Here is a 25,054-nt window from a genome sequence, read left to right as displayed (position 1 = left end):
ACATTAAAAATACAGACTTCTGAATACATCCCCCTTTTTTATTAATTTATAATTACATCTTACATCTTTACATTACATTACATTAGGAATTGATTGTGTGTGTGTGCGGTTGTCTGAGAGTGAGAAAGAGAAAACATACTAGTGGGAGTGATGGGCACACCAAATTGTTGAGGCCCCCTGGCGCCCCCTGGCGGCCCTCACTTTGAAAACCACTGCCCTAGAGGACACATGTTCCAAAACATAGGTGCTCTTAACCGTAATGCACTGCATCATGTATTCTCAACTGGAAAGGCAGCGTAGAGAGCACTTCATCACGTTCTCTCACACAAAGGGACACCCTAGTGCAGGGGTGTCCGATCTTATCCGGAAAGTTCCGGCTTGGGTGCAGGTTTTCTCCTTATTATTATTGAAATCACCACATTGTTCACCGTTACATATTTGCTAAAATGACACATCACATGACCAGGAAATATACCGATATCGTACACCGATCAGCCGTGACATTAAAACCACCTGCCTACTATTGTGTAGGGCCACCTTGTGCCTCCAAAACAGCTCGGACCCGTCGAGGCACGGACTCCACAAGACCTGTGAAGGTGTGCTGTAGTATCTGGCACCAAGACGTTAGCAGCAGATCCTTTAGGCCTAAATTTTGGAGAGGCGGAGTCGCCACCTTGAGCACCATGCTGCTCATGTTCCACAGAATTTCCGACACAATGGGAATACTTACAGGGAATCACGGCTTTAGAAATGCCGTTGTTGTTGTTGTTATTATTATAGATCTTTCGATACTTGAAAATATTACCTACTGAAACTTTAACTTCATGTCTGCTTTCTGTTCTGGTCCAACTAGAAATCAGTAAACCTTCTTTCCAATCCTTTTTTTCTCTCTCTCATTAACCATCCTTGTCATATTCATACACACGGACCTGGACTGCATAGCGAGTGCGTTCCTTCTGCCCTGCAGTTCAGTAGATGTAGAGTTCACCATGAACCCAACCACTTGCTCTGTTTGTCCATCAGATGGTGCGGCTTGTTCACTGTGAGCTCGACAGAAGAGCTAGAACAGATCTAATGGATCATTTCATATAGCACGCATGGTCTTATGTCAAACGGAACGTTTTTGACATTTGGTGAGAATATAAACCTTGATATAAAGAAAAAAAACCAACACAACCAGTCTAGTTAGTTATGCACGATGATAATAAAACCAAATTGTTTCTCACAATATTTGTTATTCAATATGTATAATATTTTTTAGATAATATATTTTAGGATAATACATTCGATTGAGACAGTTTCGACTTGTTAACACATGAGTACATTAAACCAGAGTACTTTTACTTAAGCTTTTTTTCTTTTTAACCTTCAACTTCACTACAATTACAGAATAAAAAACAACAACAACATTTAACCCCTAAAGACTGTAAGCTAATTAAAAGACAGGAAATCCTAATGGCACAAAATGCAAACAACGCAGGCAAGAAAGCTCTGGAAGTTTTTAAAACTTATTAAGCTTAGCTATGATCGTGTAGCGATCGTATGTCGTGCTAAAGACACGTACGGTATCTACTGTAAGTGCTGCTAAGGCCTATAGGATAATGTGTAAAGGGAATCTTTGCTAGATAGATAACTATGTAGCTAGATATGCTCATAACACGGGCTAGCTAGCTAACTAACGAATCTAGCAAGCTACCAAAACACCAAGTTTAGCTAGTGGTACCTTTCCTTTTATACCGCTGATAATAGAGTTGGTGTTCACTTCAGCATAGCTCACTTGCTTAGTTAATATCATTGTTCACCCTTACCAAAAAAAAAAAAACGCTACAGGAATATTATGCAGATGTCCTACAGAATGTTCAGCGTATTTTCCTGTAGAAATACCTGCAGGAATTCTACAGAGGAAAAAATTATTTACAGAAATTATATCCTCCGGGAATTATGTCCTGCTTGGCGACACGGCGAGTGTTTGTGTCCTGCAGGATACATACTGGGGAAATAACGTCACAACAACAGCAAAGTATTTTCACAAATGAATTCCCACCGTGGCCCTGTGTGTGTGGAGTTTGCGTGTTCTCCCCGTGCTGCGGGGGTTTCCTCCGGGTACTCCGGTTTCCTCCCCCAGTCCAAACACATGCATGGTAGGCTGATCGGCGTGTCCAAAGTGTCCGTAGTGTATGAACGGGTGTGTGAGTGTGTATGTGATTGTGCCCTGCGATGGACTGGCACCCTGTCCAGGGTGTACCCCGCCTTGTGAACGATGCTCCCTGGGATAGGCTCCAGGTTCCCCGTGACCCTGAAAAGGATAAAGCGGTATAGAAGATGGATGGATGGATGGAATTATTATTTTATTTATTGAAATTGTCACATAGTGACTGATGCAATCTGTAAAGTTTCCGAGCCGGAGTGCAACTCACAGAATTAATAATGAATTTTTTTTTTGGTAAATATAAAATTAGCCGTGTTTGATAGCAAGCGAACTAACGACGTTATGCTAACCGCTGTGTGTAAAAAAAAATTTATTCACCAGTTATCCACCAGGTGACTTATTAAGTCTTACTTAAGAAATTTTACTTAACGTTTAATTTTACCCAAGAAAACAATGCCTAAAGAAAAGGACAAAGAGATGAATTTGAATTAAATGTGTTCAGAGATGTAAAAAAAAACAAAAAAAAACAAACAAAAAACACTAAAAAGATTCCATCTTGTGTAAACTATGGTATTTCTCTGTGTGTGTTGACTGACTGTACTGTCACCTCTTCCTAATCGCACGCTCTGTTTCCTTTTATTGTATTCAGATCTTTTTTCTTTTCTTTTTTTTTTTTTTTTTTTTTTACTAGTGCACACTTCTGATAAACCACAAGTCCTGTGTGTACCTGATGAGCAAAGGTTACCTCTGATTGCTCCACATCTGAAAGAGAAACGCTTCCTCCCATTACATGCCATCGTTTTAAACTGTGCGGAACAAACACATGAATACATTTCTTTTTTTAAAAAAACACGTCTTAGTTCAATTTCAGAACATTAGTAAGGGTTGAGTAAAGGTTAAAAGCGACTAAAAGTGTACGTGACAGACTTTTCTTCACACGAGATGGTATGATGGTGTAATGAATAAAAGGACTGTGTTCGGCGGATCAATCGGAGTTGCGCAAGACATATAGGGTGGAAAAATCACGGTTCTGGTTTATGGCCAAAGGTTGTATGTGACGTGCGATGTTGTACTCTTAGACCTGGATGCGTTTAGCAGTCTTGAGGAGTTAATGATAATGAGTCTTTATTGATCACATATAGATATGTACGGTGAAATTCTTTTCTTCGCATACCCCAGCATGTCAGGAAGTTGGGGTCAGAGCGCAGGGTCTGGAGCAGAGAGGGTTAAGGGCCTTGCTCAAGGCCCCACAAGCCACCACTGCCTCGAGTTGAGTCAGTCATGATTGTGGGAATGAAACAAAATCCCTGTGACAGTTTAAATACCCCCGCCTTTCGACAATGTGACCCAGGACAAAAGTCTGACCCAGGTGAGAAATGAATGCTCAGCTGCCCGATGCAGTGTTTTGGGGATCACGGGATACCTCAGGGGTCAATATGTGACCCTCAGCCACTTCTACTCCTTCCTGCTCCTGCTTTCACACTGGCCCAATAAATAACAGTTAGGATTTTCGCCTGTAGGGACTCTAGTACGGACGCAACCAGCTGTTATTTACCCAGACATTCTTGATAAGATTACTGCTGTGTTTAAGAAGTAAGACCCTTTAGCGCAACACTTCCACCCCCCTTCCATACAGGGAATTATAAAAAAGCTTGATTGTGGCCTCACTGGGTGGCTGAAGGCAGCACGTTATTTAATAAGTAACTCTCTCTCTCTCTCTCTCTCTCTCTCTCTCTCTCTCTCTGCAACTTGGCCTCCAGCACAGATCCTCTTCTCACTGCGGGACAGGATCTCTCTCGTGCTCCTGCTCTTTCTGTCTCTGTTTCTACCCCTCTCACCCCATCTTTCCATGGTTAAATGGACAAAGCTGGCATCTCAGAGGCTGCGAGCCCCCTGGCAGGCACCGGTCAGGTCACCGAGGCAACGGCACCCAGTTCTCGGGTGTTTCGCTGTGGCTTTGTGCGACACTGGGTACCCCTGGCCTACAGAGAGGAGCTTTATCAAGTCCTGCGACTAACTGGGCCTCTGGTGAGTTATCTCCTCACATACATACAGACTTTCTCACAGACGTCGCATAGCTGTGGATTTATAGAAACGAAAGCACGTCTTGCGTAACAATCACATACAACACGAATTTTGGAAAGGCAGTAAGGGTTATTTGGGTGTCTCTATACAGTAGGTTCCATGTTTAGTGCGTTTAGTGTGATAACCCGTCAGCTCTATAGAAATATCCGACAGTCCTACAGATATTTATACGTATAGTTACGTATAATGCATTTCTGTGCACACGTTCATCCCTAAAATTGACCTAGTGTTTAAACGCTACTGAAATGGCTGTGTTATCCAATCAAAGCAGTTCAGGTTCTATTCTGTCGCTTGACGACAATAAATTACAGTTTTTCTTTTACAATGATCGTAATCCATGTTTCTGCGCTCAGTAATTACACAGGATTTTACAAATCCTCTAAGCGCCAACAAAAAAACAGAGAGGATGTTGGTATATATAACACCAAGAGATCACAAATACTGTACCTAAGGTCTTGAAAGCTTAACTTTTTCTGTACAGTGTGTTCATAATAAGAGAAGAAAATTGTTTGGTTTTTTTTTTAAAGCACATGTGAGTTCGGAGAATAGAAACACTACGGCGTTGAGGTTTCAGTAGCAGACCTCACATACACACAGCTGATTACACAAGGACTTATTAAGTACCCAAGATCCTGTAAATCGAGTATATAGAGACACAGAATGAAATATTTGGTGGAAGAGTTTGTGGTTATGATGAAAGATTTAAACGCAACAAACAAACAAACAAAAAAAGAGAGAGAGAGAGATTTACTCAAGAATTTTTTTTAATCAAACATTTAGATAAGGACATTGACTTGTTTTCAAATTGTCTTCTTTATCTTTCATATTACGCCGAATCATAGGAAACAGATTTATCTGGTGAACTTTTGCACCACCCACTTGTCCTTTATGCGTTCCAGTCTCTGCTGCTGAGCAGAAGCTTTACACCAACAATGTATAGTTTTGTCTCACATACTGTAACTATAAGATCTTGTTTTCCTTTTTTCCTCGTTCAGATTATTCCTTTCTGCTAACGTACCATGTTAGAAAGCTTTCTGAGTTATCATATAAACGATAGTTGTGTCCTATCGTCTCCTGGCCACGGTTTATTCAAGCTAGTAAGCAAACTTGTCCTGAAACAGTTTTTAATACCGTATGATTTCCTGGAAGTCTTTCATTTGAGCTCCAGGTTTATTTTGAAATAGGATTTTATATTCCGATTCATTCGTCTCATTTTCTATATCGCTGAAACATAAACAGACTTTCGGAAGCTTAAAGAATTCGTTTTCTGTGGTTACGGGGTGGACCACAAGAAATAAATGAGGAAACTGTTGTAATTAATGGGGAAGCAGATGGTCCACGTTGGTCGAGTTAACTCCTTGTGAAGTTGCCATGTCCTGGGTACTGGACCGCTGTGAGGCAGCACGTCAACGATCTGACTGCTGTACTTCTGTACACTTGCAGAGCTTGCTAACCCAGGTTACTTATGATTCTGTCCAGTCTTGTTCGTTGATGTTGGTCGACACTAGCCTGTGTGATTGTGTTAGGACTGTGAGAGTCCTTCATGAGTCCCTTGTTTGTCCTGAGCAGTTAAACTGCCCACTGTTCTTCACAAAAATCCTCCAGGTCCTGCACAGTCTCTGCTTTTCCAGCATCTTCTGCATATTTGAGCCCTTTCCAAAAGCGGCTATATGATGTTCAGATCAATCTTTTCACACCGAGGACAACGGAGGGACTCGTACACGACTATCACAAAAGGTGCGAACGTTCACTGATGCTCAAGCAGGCGACTTTGTAATCTGTAAATTGTTATTATTTTGTCTTCTGGTAAACATGTTAATATCTTATGTAGCTTTTGAAGGGCGGTACTAAATGAAAACATAAGATCTTTAAACAAAATAATGAAGTAATTGTTTCAAAAGAAATCATTTACACCGATTCTCCTGTTCAAAAGTTTACACCCCTTGGTTTACATAGAAAAAAAAACATCTGAATGTCTACTGCACAGTGCGTCCTTGACTTGTCCTACACGTACGTACGGCTTCTCAGTACGATGATTGGGAGATCGCTTAAAAAGTCGCTGAAACGGTAATGAACGTGACTGATATCGCAAACATAAACATATATTTTTTTTTAATGTTTGAGGAAAGCTTTATGGCTAGTTCAAAACCTCAATAGTTCTGAATCAGAGAACTCAATGCTTGATGAACGATGCAACAAAATGTGTAAGATGGTCTTGCAGGAAACGACTGACGGTAGTCTGAAGGCAAACATTATTACGTGCTTAATATTACTTAGGCGTTTCACCGTCCCCTGTATATTTGTCCAGTTTTAAAACACTAACTGCACAGGATTTTGCATGTTATTTTATCCAGAGTGTCATATCCACCGGTTCTAAAAATCCGATTCTTACATAACAACTAAATTGAATGTATCATGCTCGTGGTACTTTTCATGTATTTGAGTTAACATCAGCAGTTAATACTCATTTCTGCTCATTCACTATCTCTCCTCTGTTTCACCAGTGGGAAACCACACGTTGATATTTCAGGCTTTGTGTTTTGCAGCTCGTTACTCGGATTTTAAACTTCCTCCAGCCGTTTGTCAGCACCATATTTGTTGGTCACCTGGGGAACGCTGAATTGGCTGGATACGCACTGGCTTCTGTGGTAATTTCTTTTTAAATTGATATATATATATATATATATATTAAAGATTTCTACGTTTCCTCATTGCCTCTGAGAGTAGACCCCCTAAAAGCATTGCTTACAGTTAGTAGTGTTTCCTGTATTCATGATCAGGTCTCATTGCTGTCGTTTACCGTTTCCTACAGAGCCTAAAGAATGTAAATGGCCAATAAATCATTTGCATATGAGTGTCATAGAAGCATTGCGTCATCCAATCGTATAGTTACATGTCAAAGTCAAAGGCTTATGATTCTTCTCTGAGAATGTCAGTATGACTGTTAAATAAAAAATGAGGTGACTTCATACCAGTACGTGTGCAGCTTTCACATTCTCACTCTAACAAAACCTCACAAACCTTAAGCTGCCTAAGCAGATCTGTACCCGAGCTCTCAGTAAGCAAATTCAATGCATTAATGTTTTTGGAGAGTGATTTGTGTGTGATAAGAGAAATGGCCTGTTGCAAAAACAGTTATATGTAACCTCTCATCTTCCCAGACCATTAATGTGACCACCGCAGCCACAGGATGTGGTCTGGCCCTGACGTGTGACACGCTGGTGTCTCAGGTGAGCATGGCTAATTAACCGAAATATCATTTAAGATGCTGCATTACATTTATTATTATTATTATTATTATTATTATTATTATTATTATTATTATTATTATTAATTGTGATAAATAAATAAAAGGAAAACCTTGAGAATGCATGGAATATGATTTTAAAAAAACATTGGCTTATAATGTGACTGAGAAACCAGTTTGGGAAATTATTCCTGAGTTTCTCAAGTGCTTGTTTGTGTTTCCATGGGCCTCCTGTCAGTTGTTTTAATGCTCCCCTTTGACTCCACTCCCATCTCAGTTTGTTCGAAAAGGGAAAAAAACCCAAAAAAAACATGGCTGAAACCTGTAAGTACCCAGTACAGCCAGATAATTCTGTCTGTACTTAAAGTCTGACTGTGCAATTATTGTTTTGTTGTTGTTTTTTCATTCCTTTCTTGTATAGATAAATCTAAAAGATATATAGAACATGCTAAAAACAACAACAACAACAACAACAACAACAACAACAACAGCAAATAAACAATGGATTAAGCCACGGTCTTAGCAAAAGTGTATTAAGTCACTGAGAAAATCCACTTTGAAAATGGACTTCCTGTCCGGAATGCTTGTTTGTGCCTCCTGTCAATCATTTTACAGACACTACTCTACTGGGCCACTGTAATCTTTGGGGGCGGAGCTTCACGAACATGGGCAGGAATCATTAAACTGTTGAACCCACCCAACTGTTAAAGATCTCAGCTTTAAAATAAAAAAAAAAAAAGGAAAAAAAAAAAAAAAAGATCAATCTTACATAATGCACCCCTAATGACAAGAAAATCTAGCACTTTTATACAAGGTGGAGTATTTTATCACTAGTGAAGGGGATGAAGCTGGAAGTGGAATTAGTGATGTTGCTCTTGGACGTGTATGTAAACACAACCTTTATAAAGCTCCAAAGTACCAAAGTACACACCTTTTATCACTTAGAGAGCCAAGGCAGTGTGTTGGATAAACCACCTTCATAGATATGTATGCCATGCAGTTAATGATGTAGAAATGCCAACACCAGAGTTTAAAATCTCAGAAGAAGAAAAAAGGATAGTGAAGACACTCTTGACACAGTCATAAATCAGGATGAGCCGATTGTCATGTGTTTATATTGTTACGACTTTCAGGCAAATCAATGGTAAAAGTGATTTGCTGTGAGCCAACATATGTTCCGGGGGCGGAGCTTTGTGTACACAGGAAGGAAAGGGGGCGGGCTCAAAGAGTAGGAAAAAAAAATCATTCAAAAGTTATTAAACTCCACCCACATAACTGTTAGAGAGTTCATCTTGAGTAATTTCGACTAATCTTACCTAATGGACCTTTAACACCATGTCGCTTATCAATTAGCTATTGAGTTATGATAATCATTTTTTTGGTTACTGATCAGAAGGTCAGGGGTTCAAGCCCTAGCGCTGCCAAGCTGCCACGATTGGGCCCTTGAGCAAGGCCCTTAACCCTCTCTGCTCCAGGGGCGATGTGTCATGGCTGACCCTGCGCTCTGTGGTGTAACATATATGTGACCAATAAAGACTCATTATTCTATACACTCAATGCCAAGCTAGTTTTGTTTGAAAAGCTAAACTTTGCACAATTATGTTTACGCTACAAAAATAGCGTGCGAAAAAAAGTTCTGTGAAACTATTATCTCTGCGAATGAGTAGTCCTATCTCTTAGGCAGGGTGACGTACACATCTGTGCTGCTTTTTTGTCCGTAGACGTTCGGCAGTAAAAATCTGAAGCGTGTTGGGGAGATTATGCAGAGGAGTATCCTGATCCTGCTGCTCTTCTGCCTGCCATGCTGGGCCCTCCTCATCAACTCCGAGTCCCTTCTGTTGCTCTTGCAGCAGGAAGCCGAGGTAGCCAGGTGAGAATCGGCGCTAAATCACAATATGTGTGATGCCTGGTTACTATTGCTCTCTTTTAAAGACAAGATTTTATTAAAATCATGTATAATACTTACTGTAAAATACTTACAGATTGAACATTTTCACAGAAGGTACAAAGTACATTGTCTTCATGAACAAATGTAGCTCCCCTTTGGTGTAGTACCTTTACTTGAGGGAACTACCCTGAGTTCTTTTCTATTTATGAACAGAAATACCAACCACTTACTCGTAATCAAACCAATGATTAAATCTTTAACCTTTTTTTTTTTTTTTTTACTAATATAGACACGGTATTTATCAAAAAAGTTCAAACATTCAACCAAAGTGTTAAATTTATAAACAGTTCTCAGCATCCCTTAATAAGTTTGAAACGTCACAGATTAACCAACAAAAAATCCACATTACCCCTTAAACAAACAAAATAAGAGTACCAAGTTCCCCGTCGCAGGCCTGAATGTAGCTGGCGTGCGTAGAAGCCTCAAACAAAATGGCTGCTTCACCACGCGGGCAAGAACAAAAAAATGGTACCTTGATCACGAATGGGGTTACACTCACGCAGGGTCGTTGCAAGATAAGAAGAAGAGAAGGTCCACACACAGGTAGTCATCCGCCAAGTCCACAGCTCCTTTCTCTGTGACAAACTCAGTCTCTGCTCCTCCAGTCGGGCGTTCGCTAACTTATTAGCAAAGTCCACATGTGCACTAGTATCCAAGCCTTAACAGCTAGCTCTTAGCTATTATAATCTTTCTGCGGTTATACTCTCCACAGAAAGCTTATTACACCTCTACAGTCACTATAGCGTTCTGGTCGACCACTTAACTCACAGAGATGGTACTTGAAAGAAAGAAAAACCCGCAGCTAACCCCCCCCCCCCCCCCTCGTTGTTTTTTTTCCCTCGACCTCCCGGTGACCTCTAACTCCCTCCTGATTGGTCACAACAAATCAAACTGACCCTTTTTTACATCCACTCCCAAATACACAGGTAGTACAGCATCACACATATTATCTTTAACCCTTTCAATCTATTTAATAACTTATTCTATGAATGAATCAATTTAAATAAGGACACTATTTTCCACCTCGCTACACAAAGAAAATCACAAGGAAGCACGATCATCATTTGATCACATGAAGAAGAAAAAAAATCTTTCTACACAAATGTTTCCTACCATTTCTCCATCTTAGTGGTTATAGAGGCTGACTAGCATCAGCTCTTCCTGTAGCTACACGTGCAAAGACGTGACGAATTCCAGACAGGAACGATAACGCTATTAATAACTATTTAAGCTTGTTTCACTTCATTTGCAGTGATTTTGTTTTAGATCATGTTCAATTAAACAACATTTTTGGTTTTCATTTTTGTTCCCTGTAATGTTTTTTAATACCTGCTTGTCGCTGATGTTAACCTGCATTTCTTTTTAGATTACCAAAGATCTGTTTAAAAATACACCATCTTTATTTCAAAATCCCAAAATAGCTTCCTTGTCACTCGGGTAGGACTCAAGTCCGATCTCGAGTCTTTTTCTGTATTGACTTGTCTATGTTTTGGCCGTTGGTCTCGCTAAATATGATCCTTGTTGGACAAAGTTGTTCCTTCTTCTAGATCGTGGTCAAAATGCACAAATGAAGCCAACTAGATGAAGTAAAGGCTTGGCCTGGAAAAGAATGTGAGGTTTTTCTGTCTTGATCTTGAATAAGTCTTTCTTTCATTTGGACTGGATCTTGACTCGGCCTCGGCCCCTTTAAGACGCGCTCTTGACTCGATCTGTTGAGCTTGTCTTGGACTCGACAATGCCGGTCTTGACTACAGCCCTATATAATGACATCGTAATGCCTACATAGTCCGTTAGATTTTCATTGTTTGTTTTTTTTTATTTCGTGAACCCATTGTGGAATTCAGGTTGATAATTTACACATATGTAAATGCATGTAGTCATGAGTTCTATTTCCATATTAACACATTCTCATGGCATGTAACTTGGTATGTGTGTTGTATGTGCAATAAAACACGTTACCAATGTATTTATTGGTCCAAATTAGAATCCGAAGTATTGCAGGTGCATTACATTTCGCAACAGAACCGGATCTGAGAGCTAAGACATTGTCATTAGTCATCATTTAAGAGTCATGCATGGACGGACCCAGCTCACGGCTCCATGGGTTAATTATTGACGTGCTTGATAGCAATCACAAATCCAGGCCACATTGGATTTCGAGCATTGTTCAGAGCTAAATAAATAAATAAATAGCGGCGAACGAGCAGAATTTCCATCTTTGAGACACAGCGGAGTTAAAACTCAGAGGGGAATTCGAGGTTCTCACAGACCTGAGATGGAAAAGTGGAATGGAAAATCTGCTTTTGAGAATTATTATCAGTTTACTGTGCGCTAAGTCTGGGAAAGTAAATGCGGACCATTTCTTCTAGAAAAGAAGGGGTTATCTGACCTGTTACTGTTACTCCCTGGATAATCTCTCTCTCGCTCTCTCTCTCTCTCGCTCAGCACTTCAGCATTCTCTAATTTCCTCGTTTCATCTTCTTTCTCTCTTCCTCAGAATTGCCCAGTTGTATGTGTTCGCATTCCTGCCAGCAGTTCCTGTAAGTCATCTCATTCATCATTCATTCTGAATTCTTCATTTTGCACAAATAAATAAACAAAACAAAAAAAAAACACCCCCAAAAAAAGTTAAATTGTGTGAAATATGTGCTTGTTCAAAATCCCTTCGAGATTTAATTCCATTTCGCTCTTATTATGCGCTCCACTCTTCTGGGAAGGCTTTCCACTAGATTTTGGAGCATGGCTGTGGGGATTTGCGCTCATTCAGACACAATAGTGAGGTCAGGCACTGATGCCTGGGGTTCAGTCAGCATTCCAGTTCATCCCAAAGCCTTAAATTGAGTCTTTTTTATATTTGAAAGACAGACTTAGGTTTAGCTCTGCTAGCACAATTATGCTGCATTCGTGTAAAACTCGGAACTTCTGACCTCCAACTAGGAAAAAACAGAGTACACACTACTCAGAATTCCTCCTTAGAAAGTCAGGAAAGTGTCCTCAGTTACTCCCTGACTTATGTATATGACATCCCAGCCCCCAGTATATGATGTCATGACAACATGGCCGCTCAGTCCGTCAGCAGTAAATAAAATATCTCTTCACTCGTTTAAAAAAGTTTCATATAGTAGTAGTATTCATTTAAGATGAATCAACACCGACACAGTAATTGGTTAAATCTATAACACGGACTGCACGGTTCATCGGGTTGAGAAAGTAAAAACATCATAAAGTAATGTGAGGTGGCTAGCTTGTTGCTAACAAAACACATGCTGATGTTCTTTCCTAAATAACGGCAATGCAACGGGAACGACTATTGATGATTACAGATTGTTAGGAAGTTACTGTTGCTTGGTAGCAAAATGATTTTTATCCCTCTCCTATTTTCATTTCCTCAGGTCTATTTCTTACACCAACTGCAGGTGGCTTACCTTCAGAACCAGGTACAGAGCTTACTTTAGTTTTGTGTGTGTGTGTGTGTGTGTGTGTGTGTGTGTGTGTGTGTGTGTGTGTTTTATGAATGAGTGATAATAAGTCAGTCATGTTGTTGTATTTCAGGGGATCATTCTGCCCCAGATGTACACAGCAGCTGTAGCCAATGTACTAAATGTAGCAGTCAATTTCATACTCATATTCTGGATGGGTCTGGGAGTAAAGTAAGTATCCTGGACTAAACTACTCGTTCTCTGCCTCTGTGTCGTGTATTTTTGTAATGAATTGGAAGTTATTTTGTTATGGTCTCAGTACAGAGTTAGGGAGTAACGGAGTACATGTAATCAGGATTGTAATCCGTTACAGGTACATCAAAAAACAAAGTAATCAGATTACAGGTACATTTTGTTTTAAAAAATAAAAATAAAAAATTAAAAATTGGGAATAGTATCAGGATTACAATTTTACATTTAATTTAAAAAACAAAGAAATGACTTGTTTTGGCATAACACAATGTAGACAGCTGTTTGATTATAATTCTGGTTCTTTCTCGCCACTCGTGGCTCACGTGTACAACCTCATGCCGCATGCGCATAATTGCATAATTTGGTAGAAATGAACACAACTCGTTCTCTGGAATGTTTTTGTCAGGGTGACCGTACATCCTCTTTTTCGGACCTTAAAAAGCGTGTAAATTCGAGAAAATGTCCGGGATTCGGCTTTAGTTTCACTATGATGTGTTTATGGTCTAATACTGCATCATGTCTGCGTGTGTTTGCATGGCTTTAACCCTCTCTGTAAGTCCCGCCTTCTCGCACACCGATTGGTCGATTATCAAAGACTTGCAGCAACTATTGGCCAAATTCCTGCCTCTCGACCGTTATCCTGCTCTCAGCGGACACACGAAGGTGAAGCGCCGTTGTGTTCGGCGTCAAACAGTTACCCGACAATAGCAGCGAACGACAGCTCTTCTGAGTCGAAACGACGCCCATGACCATATAAGGTCATTTTTAAATTTCATGTTATCGCATTGCTTCGTATTACGCGGTCACTCATACGTGTAAATGATGCCAGAAGGTTCACTCTCGACATCTCATACTATATTTTATTCCATGGGAAAAAAAAGAAAAGGGTCATCTTTTTGGAAAAGCAGAACAATGGTCACCCTAACATTTGTGACGTAATGTTACCCGCATCAGGAACAGTGATCTTTTATTTATTCGTTAATTTGTTTATTTTATTAATACAAGTTCAAATATCGAACATGTTTTTAAGCTGTAACATAAACTCTAAATAAAAAGTATTTTCGATCATATTGCTTTTCTCTTGACGTTATTTACATCCGTGACCTTGAAGTAATCCAAACGTAATCAATCAGATTACGTTACTTTCATATTGTGAGACTTGGATTGCATAACTGATTACTTTTTTTACGAAGTAATGTGTGACTGTAATGGAATACATTTTTAATGTAACCGTCCCAAGCCTATCTCAGTATGATTTGTTGATGTGTGTCATGAAAATGTTGTTCTTTTAGACACAGTTATTTGCACTGTGGTCGATTTGTTGTTCAGAAGAAGTGTTTCTGCAGAGTGCAGTTTCTGTGATTGTGTGTGTGTGTGTGTGTGTGTGTGTGTGTGTGTGTGTGTGTTTCTGCAGGGGTTCTGCTGCAGCCAATTGTATCTCACAGTTCGTCATCAGTCTCCTGCTGTTCGGCTACATACAGTGGAAAAAACTGCATGTGAGCACGTGGGGGGGTGAGTGACACGCACACACACACACACACACACACACACACACACACATAAGAAGAAAAAAAGTCTGCACAAACACACACAAAACACTGCATTAACACACCCACACACACATCTTGTCTCACAATCGTTGTGAGGACCTTCCACGGATCTAATCACTGATGCAGCTAATTAATGCTATCCTACACCTAAACCTAAACACCTAAACACTCAACCTCAGTAACCAAAAACTAAATCTTTTGGCTCTTATTTATTCATTTATTTATTTATTTAAAAATAAATGCTGCACATTTTGTGGGAGGAAAAAAAAACAACGTATTCCTTGTAGAGATCAGCAAAATGTCCACCCCTAGAGCAATACTGCCAGACATTCCTATCCTTGTGGGGACATTTGATCTCCACCAAGATATAAAAACATGCCCCGAGACACACGAAGAAAAACACGGCACACATCACACAGAGGTCGTAACCTCACGCGGCTGCATCTGGAGCCAGGATTGTGAGAACGTTCGGCTTTAGACGGACTTGTGAAAAGAATTTCTGCAGGTCTGTGTGCACTTTTAAATGATATTAAACGATTACAAACCATCCCTTAAAGTAGTGCATGTTGAAAAGACCCGCTTCAGCTTCAGATAGTTATATATTTTCCCACAAAGAGAATTTTCACTCCATGACTTCCTGCCGCGCTTTGGATTAGATTCGAAGAGTGAAAAAAATTCTCATACATTCATTTTTTTTTAAAAATTATTGTTTCAAACTACGGAAGAATCTGCACTGATTATGGTGACCAACATCCTATGGTTCAATACCTTCTACATTCTAGGGTTCGGGAAGATGTTTTGGGCCGTCCAGATATTTATCGGCTGACACTAGACGCTGATCGGCCAGGAAGACGCTTGAGTAGGAAGCATTGCGAAAACAATACACTTGTTCTTTTATTGTTAAACGCACAAACACAGGCATTAAACAGTAAACACAAATGATATAAAACAGCATGCCACAATAACTCATACCGGCGCAGACCATCAGACGTCACATTTCAACACATACTAACAACTTACAAAGACTTATTGCAATAAAATGAAAGACGTTAAACTCCAGATTAACATGACGCGTCAGTGGCTCATGGTTTATGACCCATGAGCCATTCTACTACTATTCTATTCTACTACTCATATCAATAAATATGGCAAGAATTGAATAATAACTAATGGAAATGTCAGTTGAAAAAACAAAATCTAGCAATTTTTGGTTTTGATTTCATGGGGACTTTACATTACATTTACATTTATGGCATTTGGCAGACGCCCTTATCCAGAGCCACTTACGTTTATCTCATTTTATACGACTGAGCAGTTGAGGGTTAAGGGCCTTACCCAAGGGCCTAACAGTGTTAGCTTGGAAGTGCTGGGGCTTGACCTTCTCCTGACCTTCTGATCAGTAGGTCCATCGAGCCACCACTTTACGTCTTGTATTCTCCGTAACCTTAGAAAATTGAGCTCCACATGTCAGGATCAGAAAAAGTTATAAAGACTAAAAAGTTATAAAGAGCTCCTTTTAGGCTACACTTTAAACAGTGTTTTTTTTTTTGTTTTGTTTTGTTTTTAAATTATAAATTTTTAAAAAAAAAACTTACTCCACAGCGTAGTTGAATTCTCAATCCTGATTGGTCCAGAGGTGTGTGTTATTTTTGTATAGCAGCATGGTGTGGACGGCAGTTTGGGTTGTGGCATTATCCATAGGTTTATATTTAATGCGTTATAATATGTTACAGTTTCCATAGCAACAGCTCATACAGAGCGAATTGTACGATTTGCCAGATGTTCCATATAATATAATGCTATTAATAAATAGATTTTTGAAAAACGTATTTTTGTTGTTAATGTTCAGGACAGAGGAGGTTACACTTCCTGTTTTCTCAGTAAAAGGAGAAGCTGTGTTTTGAGAGAGAGAGAGAGAGAGAGAGAGAGAGAGAGAGAGAGAGAGAGATAACGTATCACTGATATACATCATATATAACATATATCACTGCTACAATATAAATGAGAGCAGGAACGAACTTGTCTTGCGAGTGCTCCACAACATTAAATCTGTACCAGAAATTGTTAAATGCAGAACATGCTGTTCATTAATCAGTGAAACATTGGACTCATTGGAAATTACTGTAGTATAAGCGCAATAACTCCCTCCAGACTGAGCTGTCATACAGAAACAATCCACTTCGGGTTACGCCACACTGTCGTGGATTATTTTCGTACAAACACACGGTCCACAGTTACTACGCCGTGCACACGTCACGTATCTGCTGCATTTAACCTGATCCCATGAGAAATTCTTTCTCATTTGAATAAGCGAGGTCGATGTGATTAGTATTAAACCCCTATACCCGCGCTTAGCTCTTACACGAACCTTTGACCATGCACGTTGCAAACTGTCAGAGATTTGCAAGACAATAATGTCCATATAATGTATAACATCTGAAAAGAACAAACCCAGGAGCTGAATTAGAGCTGTACTTAAATCTGGGAATTCCAGACGATCAACCTGCTCTGCAGTAGCAGTGATTTCTGAGTGAGATGTCTGAACGGGTGAGTGAGTGAGTGAGTGAGTGAGTGAGTGAGTGAGTGAGTGAGTGAGTGAGTGAGTGAGTGAGTGAGTGAGTGAGTGAGTGAGTGAGTGAGTGAGTGAGTGAGTGAGTGAGTGCCTGTCTGTGTCTCCCTCTGCAGGCTGGTCCATGGCCTCGCTGCAGGAATGGGACGCCTTCATGAAGCTCGCCATACCCAGCACGTTAATGCTCTGCTTTGAGTGGTGGATCTATGAAATTGGAGGTTTCCTCGCGGGTACGTGGCTTTATATTTATGTTGTAACCGAATAACAGCGGGATGTAGACTATTCACAAATCCAAACTGAAATCCATGACACATTCTGAAAATAAAAATACTTTTTAGACTACATGATACAGACCTGTAATAATTACACCGTCTATGCGTGTAGAAAAGCTGCTTAATAATATGGAATATAACAGTTATTGCTCACTATTTAATGATTAATGGACTCAGTACCTATCTGTTTAGCAACGCTGAAGGCTGTATTGTTGTGATGTTTATTAATGTACCACATTAATCACTGCCATGTTTTAAGCAACAGCTGACACATGTTAATCTTTACTATATTTACAACTGATTTTCCATTTCATCTCTTATCTCCTTATTCTCACTGACACAATAATTCAGCTCCCAGTGAAATATCTGACGCCGTTAATACACTACGAATAAATTGTTTTAAAAACATCTCATCGCTAGGTATGCTGGGAGAGGTGGACCTGGCAGCCCAACATGTGCTGCTGGAGCTGGGAACTATCACATACATGGTGAGGATGTGCTGCCGGCTGTTGCTTTGGTACTCATTGACAGAGGTGTGCTGACAGCAGCGGTGTGTGGACCTGTTAGCTATTAGCCAGATTATGATCTGAACAGAGGTTAATAGAGAAATCGAGAGACTAAAAGAAAGGCGGGGGTGCCAAAACATTCAGCTTGATCGATCTCTACTGTGACGACATTATTTATACAGCCTGTCAGTCAAGTTTCAGGTAAATTTGTCCTGCTTGGTCTGCTGGTAATGCGCAGATTAGAAATAAAACGCTGTTATATAATGTAAATAAAGAATCTATATTAGCATCTAATCAAAGAGTCCCAGATACAGCTAAAATAATGTTTGTTTGTTTTTTTCTCTTTTTCTTTTTTGGTGAATGTGTGCTATAATGGACACGTTTTCTAGTTTCCTCTAGGAGTACATGCAGCAGCGTGTGTACGCGTGGGTAATGCTTTAGGCGCAGGAAACACACGTCAAGCCTTGATCACCAGCAAAGTGGCCCTACTTGTCTCAGGTCAGAGAAACAGATGCACGTCTTACCGCAAGTTTACTGTACAAACACTGAGAGGTGACAAATTAAAGGGGGGAAAAAAACAGCGTAAAGTGTGATACGAAGGTGTTCATGCAAGAGGAACCACCATAAGAGCTACAGCGTGCCTTGGCATCGAACAGTGGACGTTGTCTCAGGATAGAAATGTTAGGATGAATGTCATTATCGGATGCCGTTAAAGATGATCAGTCTTTAACGACACGAAGAACTTTGTATCGAGTTGCAATGACGCTCCGCTCTACGTAGACACAAATCATACTACGAAGAAGCCCACAGTATCACCTTTTTTTTCCTTTAATTTGTCATCCCTTTGTATTGTGATTTACAGTACATGTGTTAATAGTTGCTAGATCAATTCATATATATTCCAGTATAACTCCGCCTGGTACTCATTTATGTCACGGCTTTGTTTCTTTGTTCTTAATACATAATCCATCTCGTATTCTCTACTTCAGGAGTATTAGCAGTATTACAGGGGATTGTGCTCGGCTCTACAAAATCAGTGTTAGGCCTCATCTTCACCAATGATGAGTAAGTCCGATTTGTCATTAAGAAACACACTGGCATGGGATGATATACATACTGGTTTTCACACTGTTGATAATATTATAAAATGATAAATGCTTTTTAAAAAATATATCCAGGCCTAAAACATAATGCAATTGAAAAGATTTAAAAGATTACAGGAAAATATATAGTTGTTCTCTCTGCTTTTGTTCCACAGGGCCATTGTTGAGATTGTGTCGGAAAATATGACCTTCTATGTGTTCTTACAGTTTGTTGATGCCCTTGTGGTGAGTTGTCATTTGTGTCACTTCAATATGAAATCTAGATAACAATATTTGAAGAGGTACAGAGTCACGAGACATGTGCGATTTGAAATAATAGGCATAAAGATAGAAATAGTAGGCTTGCTAGTTGAATCGGTTTTAAGAAGTTTCTGAAAACACATTGACTTGAGTAAAAGTCAATACCGAGGCATGTACTCAAACACTGATATGGGATTTATATTATTCAGATTTATATTTCCACTTTATAGCAACTGATCCCTAGTGAAATTAAAATAGTAAAGTAGTAGCAGCAGTAGCAGCAGTAGTAGCAGCAGTAGTAGCAGTACTAGCAGTAGCAGCAGTAGTAGCAGTAGTAGCAGTAGTAGTAGCAGCAGCAGTAGTAGTAGTAGTAGCAGTAACTAGCAGTAGTAGTAGCAGTAGTAGCAGTACTAGCAGTAGTAGTAGTAGTAGAAGTAGTACTAGCAGTAGCAGTAGTAGTAGCAGTAGTAGTAGTAGTAGTAGTAGTAGTAGTAGCAGTAACTGGCAGTAGTAGTAGTAGTAGTAGAAGTAGTACTAGCAGTAGTAGTAGTAGTAGCAGTAGTAGTAGCAGTAGTAGCAGCAGCAGTAGTAGTAGCAGTAGTAGCAGTAGCAGCAGTAGTAGTAGTAGCAGTACTAGCAGTAGTAGTAGTAATAGTAGTAGTACTAGCAGTAGTAGTAGCAGTAGTAGTAGTGTCAGTAGTAGTAGTAGTAGTAGTAGTAGTAGTAGTAGCAGTAGTAGTAGTAGTAGCAGTAGTAGTAGCAGTAGTAGTAGCAGTAGCAGCAGTAGTAGCAGCAGCAGTAGTAGTAGTAGTAGCAGTAACTAGCAGTAGTAGTAGCAGTAGTAGTGGCAGTAGTAGTAGTAGTAGCAATAGTAGCAGTAGCAGTAGTAGCAGTAGTAGTAGTAGTAGTAGCAGTAGTAGTAGTAGCAGTAGTAGTAGCAATAGTAGCAGTAGTAGTAGTAGCAGTAGTAGTGGCAGTAGTAGTAGTAGTAGTGTCAGTAGTAGTAGTAGTAGTAGTAGTAGCAATAGTAGCAGTAGTAGTGGCAGTAGTAGTGGCAGTAGTAGTAGTAGTAGTAGTAGTGGCAGTAGTAGTAGTAGTAGTGTCAGTAGTAGTAGTAGTAGTAGTAGTAGTAGCAGTAGTAGTAGTAGTAGCAGTAGTAGTAGCAGTAGTAGTAGCAGTAGCAGCAGTAGTAGCAGCAGCAGTAGTAGTAGTAGTAGCAGTAACTAGCAGTAGTAGTAGCAGTAGTAGCAGTAGTAGTAGTAGTAGTAGTAGTAGCAATAGTAGCAGTAGCAGTAGTAGCAGTAGTAGTAGTAGTAGTAGCAGTAGTAGTAGTAGCAGTAGTAGTAGCAATAGTAGCAGTAGTAGTAGTAGCAGTAGTAGTGGCAGTAGTAGTAGTAGTAGTGTCAGTAGTAGTAGTAGTAGTAGTAGTAGTAGCAATAGTAGCAGTAGTAGTGGCAGTAGTAGTGGCAGTAGTAGTAGTAGTAGTAGTAGTAGTGGCAGTAGTAGTAGTAGTAGTGGCAGTAGTAGCAGTAGCAGTAGTAGTACTAAAAATAGCTTACAGGCCATTTAAAAAATAACAGCAGGATAAAACCGTTCAGCAGGCTGTAGTTTAAAAAATCCCGATTTCACAGTCATTTATAAGATTTTAAGAAATGCCATAATGCTTTCATGGTATTTCATTCCTTTAAGAGCGATTAAGATTTTTGTATTTATTATCCTTTCATTATACGCCTGAATTCTTTCTTTAAATCAGTATTTACGATCTTTTAAAATGTAAAACAATGTACTTTTTTTGACATCATTAGCATTATGTGGTGTTTTATTCCATCTAGTGTGTAAGCTCCGGGATCCTTCTGGGCTCAGGGAATCAGAAGATAGCAGCCATATCCAATCTGATCTCTTACTACTGTATCGGCCTTCCTCTGGGAATATCGCTGATGTTTGCTGCCAAGCTGAGGATTCTCGGTAATCGTATTTCCACCCCACGTGACCATGCGCTCCCAGTGTCTCTTTCCAATCCCAGAAGTACTGTCACGTTAATCAAACCGACCGACTGAGGTCGGATCAGATATTAAAACGAATCCGAAGCAAATGATTCATACAGTATGTTCATCAAAGTCGTACTTGCTGAAATTCCTTGTTTGAACTTTTTGTCTTCCTCAACTTCTCAGGTCTGACCCTCGGCCTCTTGGTCTGCGTCGTCATCCAAGCTTGCTTTTTCATCACACTCATCTTTAAACTCGATTGGCAAAAACTGACAGAGAAGGTATAGTAGGGCCATAAAGCACAGAGCTAAAGAGATAAAGCTGCATGTCGATTGTAATGGTATGAGAGCTCCATTTCTCATTGTGTTATCTTTAATGCTCAGCAGCTTTATTGTGATATAGAGCTCAAGCCTGCCATTAGCTGCTTCCTTTGCTTTACCATCAGGCACAGAAACGTGCTGGAATGAAGGGGAAAGTGAATTATTTAGGACAGAAGGCACCTCTTGGAGTACCGGTCATGGACAACGTGATTCCTGAAGGACCAGACAACCCTGAGCAAATACCTGCTGCAGGAACTATGGTAAGTTGTTCCTGATCATTTACACTCAAATAACAACAATAAGAAGAAGAAGAAGAAGAAGAAGAGGAGGAGGAAGAGGAGGAGGAGGAGGATGAAAAAGAAGAGGAGGAGGATGAAGAAGAGGAGGTGGATGAAAAAGAAGAAGAGGAGGAGAATGAAGAAGAAGAGGACGATGAAGAAAAGGAGGAGGAGGAGGAAGAAGAAGAAGAAGATGAGGAGGAGGAGGAAAAAGAGGAAGAAGAAGAAGAAGAAGGAGGCTGATGAAAGAGAAAAGGAAGTCAAAGAAGAGGAGGAGGATGAAGCAGAAGGAGGAGGATGAAGAAGAAGAGGGGTGGGTGAAAAAGAGGAAGAAGAAGAAGAAGAGGTGGATGAAAAAGAAGAAGAGGAGGAGGATGAAGAAGAAGAAGAAGAAGAAGAAGAAGAAGAAGATGAAGAACAGGAGGAAGAAGAGGAGGAGGATGAAGAAGAAGAAAAGGAAGATGAAGAAAAGAAGGAAGAAGAAGAGGAGGAGGGGAGGAAAAAGAAGAAGAACAAGAATAGGAGGATGAAAAAGAAGAAGAAGAGGAAGACAAAGAAAAGGAGGAGGAGGAAGAAGAGGAGATGAAGAAAAGGAGGAGGAGGAAGAAGAAGAGGAGGAGGATTTTTTAAAAAATTCTGTTTACTTTCTTCTTCCTCTTGCTCCTCTTCTAGAGATTTACACGACTCTTGGTCAAGACCAACACCGTATTTATAGAAACTAACACCCAAGACTCAGACAAGACATCTCGAGACCAGACTCAAATCTTACAGACGGAGATCGCAAGAAGGACAGAGAGCATCATTACGACATGAATGACTATTTGAGGTGTAATGGATTGACGGGCAAAAATGAAACACTGACAGCTACCAAACGTGCCGCAGTTTCTGTCTCGCTATCATTTCGCACCCACGCAAAGCCAAAACATTAGAATTGATCTGTTTACTTTATGCACGTGTGAACTGTTTTCTTCGTTCCACTCTAGGCACACTCAGTGAACAGCTGCTCTAAATCGAGCGCCTACGCTCCAGTCAGCTCCAGAGAACAGGCGAAACCCGTGCGTGCGCAGGATGAAGTGGAGGAAGGTGAGGCAGGAGAAGTCGGATCTCACAAAGCCCCGCTCTCCGTCCCGCAGTTAGTGCTGAGGAGAGGACTGGCTGTACTGGCTGCAGTTTTGTTGTTGACCGTCAGCATTGTGGTTCACGTGACATGCCCACCACCACAGCCGTTTGTCCAGTTTAAGAGCAACCTCACCACGGACTGGGGGAACCACACCAGCCCTACCGCCTTCCCCAACTCTACACCTACTCACGACCTAACAGTGAGACCAATCTGAGTTACAGAGCTTCACAAACACGAGCCACAAGTTGGGGGCAATGCTCGAGAGGAGTCTTATTCAGATTCAAATAACATTATAATGAGGAAAAGACATAATTATATCTTCTCCACGCCTTGATTCAAAACAGATTTGATTAATTCGTCTGCAATAAACGCTTTTTTTCCCGTCAGGGTCACGGTGGATCCTATCCGAGACGGGTTGCCAGTCAGTCCATCAGTCAGTCAGAGCGCTACGCATAACACACATTTACACCCGTGGGGACATTTTGCACAGCTAGTCCACATACGGGCGTGTTTTTGGGAGGTGGGAGGAAACTAGCGCGCCCAGAGGAAAGCCATGACATGATGAGAACATGTAAAAACTCCACACAGTGAGTTACGCAAGCTCAGGATCGATCCGGGTACCCTGGAGTTGTTAGGCAGAACGGCTACCCACTGAGCTGCCCCCATGACGTGCTATGAAAATCTAATTTTACAGTATTAATGTAAAAAGTTGTAAATTACTAGTCAAGTTATGCTTGAGGTAGTCTGTCATTTTGTGTTTTTCATGCTCATAATGTGGCAGATCTATTGATGTGTTTGTAAATCTTTTCCAATATGGCAGACTGTCTCTAGTGTAGTGTTACCAAATTATCAATGAAATTCATTGGAACTGTTTCCTTTACACTGTTTTTACTTTATATTTTCATAAACCAGGGTGGATCTGTTGTATTGGTTTTTTTTTTTTTTTTTTTTTTTTACAGTCAGTTTTTTTTAATGATAACACTGTACATGGGCATGGTCGTTTTTTTTTTTTTTTTTTTGTTTAATATTGATTGCAATAAATATGACGCTAAAAAAAAACAAGTTTTAATTTGTGCATAGTTCAGCTTTAGCAACATGAAAGAGAATAATTCAGTTTCCTCAACTGTAAAATGCAACAATGTAATAATTTCACATCTTATAAATTTGAGAGACTATACATTTGATATTAAAAAAAAAAAAAAAAAAAAAAAAAAAAATCATTCAACATTTTGGCAAATATTTCCGTTTCCAGTTCACCAAAAATGGCAGTAAACTCATTACAGTTATGTAACAACTTTAGAAGTCAAACAGAGGCCCTGCGTGGCATAATACTGCCCATCTATGAAAATAGATCAGAAGTTATAATCCCTATGAGAGATCAGAATTTACAAATTGAACTGATTAAATAAAAAATACCGACAAAATCAAGACGCAAAACTTAGCTTAAGCTTTAGCTTAAGATACCCTAGACAGCGTAAATTCTCTGTACTCATTTCAAGTTTTCATGAAAAAAAACCCATCAAGTTTTAATATGAAAGTGGAACCTATTTGCATTATTTCATATTATTTCCCGTCATCATGAGCTATGACGCGTGAGACGACATCTTGCAATATTAAATAATAAATTCTGATCTCTTGAGTACACATGGACATGGCTTTGGTTTGCATCTCATGATAGTTCCTCCACTAGGCTGCGCTGTAATCGCAAACTCACACTGGATTGGTTTGTAGTTCTAGCTACATAATAAATACAGTTCACTCGGTACGGTTGCGGTTTCTTTCTAAAACTGAAGGTAGGTGTTCGGTTTTTAACCAGAATGACCAGCAGAGGCGCGTGACCATCGATTTTGTTGGGTACAGGACGACATTAATAACAACATAGCCTCAAACAAAATGAATTTCAGAAGCTATCACACTTGATTAATGCTGTAGTCTACTATCTAGTTGATTTTTCAAGCGACCCCTAACAAGACATTGAGAGTTGACAAGACAAAGTCAAACAATACAACTC

At 39.9% G+C, this 25,054-nt stretch overlaps 1 protein-coding gene across 1 annotated transcript; it reads left to right on the top strand.

Annotated features, from left to right (window-relative positions):
* The first annotated feature begins 3,874 nt into the window (after positions 1-3,874).
* slc47a1 (solute carrier family 47 member 1) lies at positions 3,875-24,897 on the top strand. The gene is made up of 17 exons (XM_017493433.3): positions 3,875-4,177; positions 6,781-6,882; positions 7,396-7,464; positions 9,203-9,351; positions 11,927-11,969; positions 12,822-12,866; positions 12,982-13,079; positions 14,515-14,612; positions 17,336-17,449; positions 17,912-17,979; positions 18,387-18,495; positions 18,987-19,062; positions 19,256-19,325; positions 21,173-21,305; positions 21,512-21,606; positions 21,771-21,905; positions 22,907-24,897. Exons 1-17 carry the CDS (start codon positions 4,007-4,009, stop codon positions 23,255-23,257), a joined length of 1,926 nt encoding a protein of 641 aa, XP_017348922.1. The 5' UTR covers positions 3,875-4,006; the 3' UTR covers positions 23,258-24,897.
* The last annotated feature ends 157 nt before the right edge of the window (positions 24,898-25,054 follow it).

This window comes from Ictalurus punctatus, chromosome 18 (assembly GCF_001660625.3).
Source record: "Ictalurus punctatus breed USDA103 chromosome 18, Coco_2.0, whole genome shotgun sequence".
NCBI classification, from domain to species: domain Eukaryota; kingdom Metazoa; phylum Chordata; class Actinopteri; order Siluriformes; family Ictaluridae; genus Ictalurus; species Ictalurus punctatus.
Note: the sequence above shows the minus strand (reverse complement) of the source record. Positions and strands in the feature narration are given on the sequence as shown.

Excerpts from the sequence above, each read along its gene's own strand:
- slc47a1 (XM_017493433.3), top strand. The coding sequence starts at position 4,007 with ATGGACAAAGCTGGCATCTCAGAGGCTGCGAGCCCCCTGGCAGGCACC. Across the intron at positions 9,352-11,926 it reads CAGGAAGCCGAGGTAGCCAG|AATTGCCCAGTTGTATGTGT; the intron begins GTGAGAATCGGC and ends TCTCTTCCTCAG. Across the intron at positions 17,450-17,911 it reads AATTGGAGGTTTCCTCGCGG|GTATGCTGGGAGAGGTGGAC; the intron begins GTACGTGGCTTT and ends TCTCATCGCTAG.